General features: G+C 44.6%; 1 protein-coding gene across 1 annotated transcript in view; it reads right to left on the reverse strand.

The window, feature by feature from the left end:
• LOC119460223 (oxytocin-neurophysin 1) overlaps positions 1–10,126 on the reverse strand; it is a 33,286-nt gene extending 23,160 nt beyond the window's left edge. Inside the window, exons 1-2 of the mRNA XM_037721404.2 lie at positions 9,950–10,126; positions 680–793 (exon numbers count right to left, since the gene is read on the reverse strand). Coding sequence (XP_037577332.1) covers positions 680–793; positions 9,950–9,973 — 138 coding nt within the window. The 5' untranslated portion in view covers positions 9,974–10,126. The remainder of the gene's footprint in view (positions 1–679; positions 794–9,949) is intronic.
• Positions 10,127–10,542: the final 416 nt, after the last annotated feature.

The raw sequence follows: 10,542 nt of genomic DNA on the forward strand, positions 1-10,542 counted from the left end.
TTACTATGGGTACCAGGCCACCGAAGAATTCATCTTAACGAACTGGCCGATTTACCTGACACGCGCTTGTTTGAATGGCCCGCTGGTCTCTCTACTTTGGGCTATACCGCTGATATCACTGCAGCTAGATAAAGACAGTTTTTCTTTGACTGATGACCGAAAAAGTCTATCTATAGCAAAATAGATAGATTTTTGCATCTCAATTATTCGTGTAACTGCGGCGATGGTGTCCTACCCGACTATTCGAAGTTTCATTCGCAAGGTTGCGCTGTCGTATTTCACCACTAGCATAGATCTAGTCTGGCGGTACCTCCTCTATTCTACGCGTTCAATGAGCTAGAATCTATTGATCAAGCGACCAGGTAAACTCGAAGGACCGCCGACGAAAATTTTGGTATGCAGCGCCAGTTATTCTTGATTTAGATGTAGTCAGTCGATGCATCGCACCACATTTAAAAGTAATAATGTACCTAGTGATTCGTCCGTAATGTAATCAGGAAAGCACTTCTCAGTTTCGTAGTCTGTGATGACAGCGCAAGCACAGAACAGTCTTCCGAGAGTAAGGAAACTCCACGCATGCGCATACCGTGCGAGGCCGTGTGTCATCAAGTCTTCCCACCTTCCGGTTTAGGAAGGTATACGAAGCAACCGTCGGTTACAAGTAGCCATCCCAACTCACCATTCGGACGGCCGACGGTTCGGAAGACCGCTTCCCTCCCGGAGGGCAATTTGTGATGAAGCACGCGCTGGTCACGCCCACCAAGCCCAGCAGGAGGAGACCCAGCGGTGTCATCTGCGCGCGAAACAATGATGAATGCTGCTCACACATTGGTAAATCTAAGTGCGCGAAAACCATCGACGAAGACAAAGAGACGGAGCTGAACACGGCAGCGCTGTTTTTTTCAGCTCCATCTCTCTGTGTTCTTCGCGCTCTATATAGCAATGCAATACCAACAAGCTCAAGCGTCCACTCCCCTCGCGGGACAGAGACATCAAGGGCAGATGTTTTGCAGCGTGAGTGGCTAAATTGTTGGACGTGGGAAGCTAATGTCAACTACATAAAGTTATTATCAAATTACTTCTACTGAACGACTGTCGAGCCGAACACACTCCGAACTGGAAAACTCCCTGGAAGTGGCCTTTGAAGCCGGGGTCGTGCGCCACCGATCTGACACATCGAGTAGCAGTTCTTGAGCCATGCATACATTTCGCAATGTCATACCGTACGAAGAAGTTATCCCGGGGATTGCCCAACACGGTGAAGCGGCTACTGCACCAATCGTTTCGTTTTGGTCTGTCAGTAATGCAGAACTCTCAGAATGGCAAAAAAAGTAAAGTAGCTACGGTTTAATTAGGAACATAGTAAACGGTAAAATAAGGACTGAAATGGACAAGTCGAATTGACTGTTAGTACAACCTGTACTCTAAGCAGGGTAACATTTAACACGGTGCACATTTCCCCCATTGAAAGGCAGCCTGTGCTTCTTACCTTAAATAACGGTAAAATGCACACGAAGTTTAATGTTCTGAATATTTTTGCCAGACCCTTAAGTTGACGTCAATCGGAGTAAAATATACTGGAACAAGCAATAAATAACTGCGGTACCGGGCGTCATGTTAGAGCACGTATAACGTGGCGCGTGGCGCTGAAGGTAAAGATACAGGGTGTCCTAGCTATCACGCAGCACGATTTTAAAAAAGAAGAACGGCGTTACGCGAAGCAAACCTAATGCGCATTGTTTCCAGTACAGTGGGGTAGTGCCAGTAACGTTTTGGTTACTAAGATTTAATTAGGTAATTGTAATTAATTAAATATCTCAGTACTGTCCTAATTATCAAAGTGTCAATGAGAAAATTGTAGTGCAACATGAAAAAATCCCGATACAGCTTTCTGTTGCTCAATAAGTGCTACATAAATGTGTTTTTCCGAGTGTGAAAGAAGCCCGCGAATACACTCAGAATTGCCGCACGACTGGCCGCTCGAGGCACTTTGCGTGTATTCGCGGGCTTCTTTCACGCTCTGAAAACCACTTTTATGTATATAGCAAGTATTGAGCAACAGAAAGCTGTATCGGGAGTCTTTCATGTTGCTCTACAATTTTCTCATTTACACTTTGATAATTAGGACAGTACTTCTCGAGTTAGATAATTAATTACAATTATTACCTAATTAAATCTCAGTAACAAAAAATTACTGGCGGCTACTCCACTGTACTGGAAACAATACGCACTAGGTTCGCTTCGCGTAACACCGTTCCTCTTTCTTTTTTTTAAATCGTGCTGCGTGATAGCTGGGACAGCCTGTACATTACACTCGTGAATTTTAATAACATCGATGTCGCATTAAGATCTAACAAAATCTAACCAAGACATCCCAGTCAACACGGCTGTTACCATTATTTAATGGAAAAGAGCGGCAGTGGCCTATAATTGTGAAATTTACGCATAGTAAGACTGTGAAACGGGCAATAGCTTCTCTGTGCCTCGTAACCGGCGCTATTGAAGTCTTCTCCTCATTTGGTTCAACTAACTTTAGTAATGAGGATGCGCGCCCTCAGTCAGCTGGTTTCTCCTTATCTATGTGAGCAGCTGTTCCTGAGGCCCTCCTTAAAAATGCCTTCCCTCTGTCTGATGCTCGGCAGAAAAAAAAGAAGCATTAGGTGGTGCCCTATGTGCACAAATGAAGTTCGTTTTTTCAAAGTTCCTATACTGTTTTCTCAGTGCCACGTAAGCTGGCTGGGCAGGGTTCCCCAAAAGAGCCCCTTTGTGGGAAGAAGCATAGCAGACGTTACGTCACAGGCGCCGTTGGCGGAGTGTACGAAATTGCGCTGACATGCGGAAGGGGCCTATTATCGGACAAACAGGCCGTTGCATCGACGTTCGAGCGCGAGAACTTGAGCTTTCGATTAATACGGCCGTGCCGCATTTACCGGCACACTGTCGGTCCTGCAGCACCTGTGCTCCTTTGCTTCATTGTACTCGAATGCTGGGCAAGAGTGGGGACACGCTTGCGCAGGAATTAATGGGAGCATTTTGTACAAGAAAGGACTGAGAAGGCTTGTATCAGTGACACGTCGTCTGTCATGCTGCGCTGTCACTCTTCTTAAGTAAATTGCTGCTAAATGCTGCGCGACTTACGCGCCGAGCCTCTCAAATCGCTAGCTCGCTGGAGGGAACGAGTCATACGGTTGCTATTGTCTCGTGTCATGCGTGTGTCGCGGGCAATTTTTTTTTTTCTACTTTATCGTAAAGCTTCAGATGAGCAATACAAACTACGATGATTGCGCAATGAACATTTTAGTACAGCGCATTAACACCATAGATTACAGTGTCCTTGAATGGGGCTGCTGCACAGTAGAACCTTGGTTCAAATTCCACAATCAGGCATATACGTGTCTTTCTTTTCTTTCATCTTTTTTTTATTATTATTGGGTGGCAGCTTATGTTAAACCCCCGCTGAGCCTATCCGGTGAGCCAGCTAGCCATCCAGCCGCTCTAAACCTTGCCAGGTAGGAAAAGTTTAATAAATTGTTGGTTCAAATAGAATCCGTGATTCCGGATCTTAAACTAATTTACTTCGTTTGGAATAATAATGCTAATAATGCTCAGAAGCAAGAGTCGTCACCAGTCGCCGTTAGAAACTTTAGTCAAACAGATGACGTTGCTGTAATTGACTGTTTGAAGGCACATCTTCGCCATCTCAAATAATAATGTCGAATCATTAAGGAAACTTTTTTCACAGTACTGTTTAGCACTGTGTTGAAAATTTTGTTCCACTCAAGGAAATGTACAAACAAACAAATCTTGTATTAATCGTGACACTACACATACCAAACGTAAAATTAGGAGACGGTGCAAACAGTATGAATCTTCAACGCCCCGGTTTGTCGAATTTAAGCGAAAATTGCAAACAAACGTAGACAAAGCCAGACATAGCTTCTTTAAAGAGAACATAAAATAATTTATCCTATCAGATCTTGTCAAATTTTGCCGTTATTAAGGCAGTAGTAAAAAGGAAATGTCAAAGGCAAATGTGGATTTCATTACAGTGACAAATGCAACCGGAGATCGCCAATCATTTTAATAAGTTTATTCAGACCGTTTTTTCCGCATGTGATGAATACACGCCCAACTCCCGGTCTCCGTCGCCGCGAGATGAACTATTATCATGTGAGGAAGTTCTGGCAATGCTGCTTAATATTAACCCTAAAAAAACCTTCTGGACCCCTTCCAAGCGCGTTCTTGAGGCATTACTCTGAACAAATGTCCGGCTTCCTCACGCACATTTTTCAGATGTCACTTAATACTGGCGACGTACCGCTCGACTGGAGTAAGGCACGTGTTGTCCCGATCCACAAGAAAAGGTGATCGTTGGTCGATAAGAAATTACCACCCTGTTTTGATTACCAGCACTTGCTGTAAATTGTTGTAACAAATTGTTGCCAACTACATTTACGAGTTTTTGATACGTGAAAGTATGTTGTCATACAAGTATGGTTTTAGAAAGTATGTGTTGACTGTTACACAACTTCTGTCTACTGTTCATGAGTTCTTTCGTCTTCATGATGTATCTGGTCAAATTGGTGTATTATATTTTTTTCAATTTTTACGAGGCGTTTGATACGGTTGCCCACGGTAGACTTTTGTTTATATTGTAATGTCTAGGACTCTCATGCGGAATAATTCATTGGATTAAAGAATATCTGCGGAACAGAACGATTTGTTGAGGTGCATGGATGCTCCTCTGATGTATTGCGGGTTACATCTGGTGTTCCACAAGACTGTGTTATAGGGCCATTGTTTTTTTTTTAATAATGATTTTGTGAAAGCAATTCCAAAGGAAGTGGGTGTCAGATTGTTTGCGGACGATCGTGTAGGGTTTAAATATTGTCTAGATCCGACCAACTTTTGCTTCAGAAAATTTACAGTCAATAGATGAATGGTGGGGTATGCAACTTAAACATGAAAAAAAAAAAACTGCATCCTTACGTGTAACAAGAAAGAAGACACCTACTGCTTTTCCTATACTCTTCGTAATAATTCAGTCTGCCAAGTTGACAACTACAAATATATTGCTGTCATTTTAACAGATTAACTTACATGGTCAAGTCATATCTCAAGCATTTGAGCATCAGCGCTCAGGAAACTGTCGACTCTTAAACGAAAGCTCTGAAATGATCCTATGAGTACAAAAATGTTAGCTTACGATGCTTACGTTAGGTCCAAGGTTGAATACGCTGCTATAACTTGGGATACTCACACTAAAAAATATATTGCAAAGTCGTTCAGTGGAATGTCATAAGATTTATTTACGTTAAGTAGATAAGGTATGATTAGCCATGTTCTCTGATGCAACAACACATTTCCACATTGGAGGTACCTCGGAAAGTTGGCCGCCTAGCCATTCTGCACAAAATTATTTCCAGGAAGGTAAACGTTCATTTGCTTATTGTGTTAAACCTGCCGCTAGAACAAGAACGAGGCGATTTCATGAAATCTTATTAGCTCCTATAGTTGCACGTACTAACGGATTTAAGCACAGTTTTTTTTTCCTTACAACTGTCGCTAATTGAAATTCGTTGCCAGCTAAAGCGTTTCATTCAGGAAATTTTATGGCAAAAATAGAAACACTCATGTTGTGGGTCTTTCCAATGTGCAATAAGTAATTATTTTTCTTTCCTTTTTTTATTTTTTGTGGCTGCTTACTATGCCCGAGTTGTTGGCCGATGTTGATATATCTGTTTGCTTTCAGCGTAACCTTATCTTTGATGTTTTTGCACGACAGACTTAATATGTTCGACTTGTTTAAATTGAGAGGCTCTATTAATTTATTTTGTTGACATGGTGTTAGGCAAACCTGCACTTTCGTTATATATAGTCCCTCCTGCTTAGGTCAAATCTGAGACTCGCAATATTTGTAAAAAAAAGAAAAAAGAAAGGTTCACCTTAAAACCACTGCTCTGAGGCTCTATTGCAAAGTTACATTGACTATTTCTTTTCGCCAATGCGCCGTGCGATCTGCGCACCTTCCCTGTTTCTTATTTGCATGTTGTCTGTTCCAATTAAACTTTAGTTGCAAGTTAGCCGCTATCTTGTGTCTGCCGTTCTTTTGTCCTTGTCTCAAAGTGTGCTCTTTTCAAGATCTGCAAGTCGGATTGCGAAAATGTGAACCTCTATAACCGTTACCGTGTTTAGTGCGCATTACTGAGAAGCGTCTTTGAGAGAAGACTATATATAAGTCACACTAAGGCAACAGTGAGATCCTCTAACTTATGGATGGCTTCGACCACGTGGCGGTTGTAACTCATCACGCGCAGATGCTTAGACAGGTATAGGTGATTCACAGAAGCGAAAAGCGAAAGTGTGACTTCAAAACAAATACCTCCTTCTTTTTCCGGCTGGTAGTCGTACCATATATATATATATATATATATATATATATATATATATATATATATATATATGCACAAAGGTGATGTTGATATATGTCGCACTCCGTGCAGCGTAATTTGTGAGCACGACTCGTAACATCAAAAAAATGCAATTTATCTTGTTGCAAACTGTTGCTCGCAGACCGGCTACGCCACTCCTCAGTCGTAATGAAGCCCAGTTATCAAAAACGAATGGTTCCACAAAGAAGCCGAACGCAGAGCTGTCGATTTACGTCGGTCGCTTGCCGGCCATTCGCGCAACGGATCGCAGTCGAAGCAAATGCAGACTCGGTTGCACCATGTATCTGCCATATCCATCAGGAGAAAATTGTGCGTCTGAAGTGCAACATCCTTCACCGAGCGTCTCTTCGCACGTGCACATGGTGTTGTGGCAGATTCCGTTTCATTTTCGAGAAAGAGAAATTATCGCCACGTGTTTATCCTTGAAGCCAACGTCGCATGTGGAACGACAACACGCGTGCGTGCGAGGAGCGTAGCGTATATACGCCGGTGATTAGGTCGCTGTTTCGCGCAAGCGTCACTTCTCTAAGCAGTAGCCGCCTTTCTCCCGGCTCAGCCAGTTCAGAAACTACGCAGAAATGTCTTGTTGAACCACTCAACTCAGACAGAACTATAGAGGAGCCCGAACGACAGTTTCCGGCGTTCTCCGAGCCCTGTGTATCGGCTGTTGACGGCTGAGCACTGAGGACGGTTAGGGGCATCATCCACACCAGCGGAGGCCGTGGGCACTTGTTGAGAGCTAACAACTATAGCAGACCGTCCTGATAAGCGGATACGATACTTTCACTTAGTGGGTTGAGATCTGGGCACAAAATTCGCCTATATGTGCCACCACGCACAGTCTGAATGGACTTGTAACGCATTTCTTGACCATGGCCTGTGAGAGTCGAATAAATGAAGGCAGAAACAAAAATGACTAACGCCTCGCAACCGATACAACATTTCGCTGAACGACTAGTTGACGACTGATTCCTTGACGCCGCCGGCTGTTTGCAGTTCGATTCCAGTCGGTCAGTAAATAGTGTAGCTTCAAATGTGCAAAATGATACTGAGGGGGAAAAAGCATCAGGTAACTCACTCATAGCTTTACTCCCGATTTCATTTGAGCAAATGCGACTGATCTCGCTATTAATCTACCGACTAATAACGTGGACACCACATGTTCGAATATTTAAGGAAAAAATTGGATCGTACGCGAGCATCTTCCGTATGCTATCCAGCTACACTTGCGGCTACTCCGTGAATGCTCTGCTCCGCATGTATACGGCTCTCTGTGAAGGTCAACTGCGATACAGCTTCCTATGTTGCAGGGCATTTTCCAAGGCAACATAAAAGCGCACAATGCCTTGAGGGTGCCTTGGCCTACCGAAAAACACATCAAGCGTAGGAACTCTTGCAGAAATGAGACACCTATCGGTTCCAGTGCTTCTGCAGCAGCAGTTTCTTCGAGTTCATATGCAATGTGCTGCCAGAGTGCCGGGTCATTCGCTTGCTTCAGGCAGCGGTCCTGTGGCGCGGAGCTTGCTCCCGGCAAATTATCAAAGCCCTTCTATCCCGACGGAGCCCCCGTGGAAATTTCCTTCGTGGTTAATTGTCATTTCAGTGTCTGTGTTCAAGAGCAAGAGAAATACTCCAGGGCCAGCGCTGACATATTTTGCTCTATAGCATATTAACACCAGCTACAGGGCTCACCGTCATATTTACACTGATGGCTCCGTTACGCCTGCATCATCTGCCATTGGTGTGTGGATTCCGTCTGCGAGTATTACCTTCTCTGCTACTCTGTCACCGCACTTCAGCTACAGCCACTGAACTAGCTGCACTGCGGGCAGCTTTTGTTTACCTCATAGACCAGAGTGCTCAGTCTTGCGTCATCTTCACGGACTCAAGAGCGGCCCTGCGGTCCCTCAAGTCGCCACGCAAGCAGGAACAACTCGTCATGGACATCAGACGCCTATGCATAAAAGCCTGCGAACTGAATCATAGAGTTGTGTTGCAATGGTTACCAACCCACTGCGGTTTACGAGTCAACGTGCAGGCTGATTGCGCTGCCAAAGCTGGACACGATACTTCGAGAGAAGTAGTCCATATACCTTTCTCGAGAAAAGACGCGGCGACACTGGTATCTACACATGATCAGCGTTTACAGCGATCCCTCTAGACAGATGCAAGTCAACAGTACGGACCCCTATATGAAATCCATCCATCTTGGGAGTTTTATATGCCACAGGTCCCCAATAGGAAAGGCCAAACATGCCTTCACCGCATAAGACTCAACGGGGCCTTCACAAACTACTTCAGGTGCAAGGTTCTAATGACGTACTTGCCAATGTGTTCTGCCTGTGACGCCCCTGAAGACATGTAACATGTTCTCTGTGACTACTGCCACTACTCGTCAGAGAGACCGTCTTTAAAGGCGGCACTATACACCTGCGTTGGTACTCGAGCTTGGAACTGTGGCACATTCTCAGCCAACCTGTGCGTTATGCGCCACGAAAGCGCTGCTGATGTTATTGCGGGCCACAAGCCTTAACGATACTTTGTAAATATACCTATAGTGTTTATATCTGTATGTGTGACTGTTTGTGCTGTTTATTGTTTAGCACTGTGTATATCATAATCTTCATCCAGCACTTGGAATAGCATGTCAGGCGATCAGCCAGGCTAACATCTCCAGCATATCATTAAAGCTTATCTCTCTCTCTCGCTATTAACGGCTGGAGGTGGGTCTCCTTGGCGCTCTTTAGCCTCAGATGCCCTTACGCCAATACAATCCAATAATCATCATGAAGCTCAGTCTTGATAGTCGATTTATATTGTTTAATACGACATATCATAACCTTAATCGAATGACTGGTTGAACAATTAGATTTGTTGATCTACATGCATGACGCCTAAATAAATAAAAGAACGAAATATACCTTTTTTAAATCCCACAGCCGTTGTTATTGCATCATCATAATCACCATCTTTATGTCCACATTAACACAACACATTTAGAATTGATTCTTTAGGGAAGGTAGAGTTTGAACCTGAGAACCCTCTCGCCTTTCACTGCTAGCACTTCAGACTTGCATTTATCATCGCTGCATTTTTTAAGGACTGCTGTCAGCGAGTAAACGTAGCGTAAATAAGATCGCACTACGATACGAGGTGAGCATACCTTTAGCACGGAAACAGCTTTTATGCAAGCTCACACCGAATTATAGGAATCCACGCTTGGTTCACTTGACTCGGGCCGAATAATCTGCTAAATATTAATTGCAATCCAATCATTAATCGATCAGCAAACTCGTCCAGTCTGTACCACTAATTTGCACTTAGTGGCTTAAAACGCGATCGCCTTGTACAACACATTGCCTAGCACTGTCGTTGATTGGTGGCTGCTCAGCGTTACGGCGAAACAAGTAGCTGCCACCACGGCCACCCGATGACGTCATGTGGCCCCTCGTGCGCTCGTTCCTTTCCACTCTGCACGATAGCCGCGGGCCACTTACCTTTGGGTAGCGACGTCGTTCCATGCGTCCTCTCACGACCTGAGGACGTTCCTTTTCGGGAGGCCCGAGCTGTTGGTGTCGCCACCTTTATAGGCCGCCTCGGCCGCAAATCCCATCGGGAGCATCCATCAGTCGAGGACGACTGAATCGGACCCGGTGCGAGTGACAAGCGCACAAGGAACGCAAACAGTCCCCGCCCTCCTTCAGACGCGACGGCGTTTTTTTTTTTTCTTTTTTTTTTTGTTCTTTTTTCCCTGTTCACGAGTGCTGACAACTAAGTTTCCAGTCTCTCTACTTCACGAACAGTCGCTGTGAAAAATTGAATGCGCCCTCCCACTCGGCGCAGGTTGGCAATGCTTCTTAGATGATTGATTTGTTTGCCGCGGCATTTCGCGCTGTTTATCCCCCACCGAGCGCGGTTCTGGGTCCTCGGATTAGGACAGCAAGCGTTTTCACTACAAATCGCCGGCGCCACAGGACTCCATCCCTCTACCTCCTTTCCTTTTTTTTTCCCCCTTTCTTTTTCGCCGCACATCTCAGGCGAGGTTGTTTGGCCCCTCGTTGAGTTTTATCGCCAAATGGAATTCAGCGCT

Source organism: Dermacentor silvarum, chromosome 1 (genome assembly GCF_013339745.2).
Source record: "Dermacentor silvarum isolate Dsil-2018 chromosome 1, BIME_Dsil_1.4, whole genome shotgun sequence".
NCBI classification, from domain to species: Eukaryota; Metazoa; Arthropoda; class Arachnida; order Ixodida; family Ixodidae; genus Dermacentor; species Dermacentor silvarum.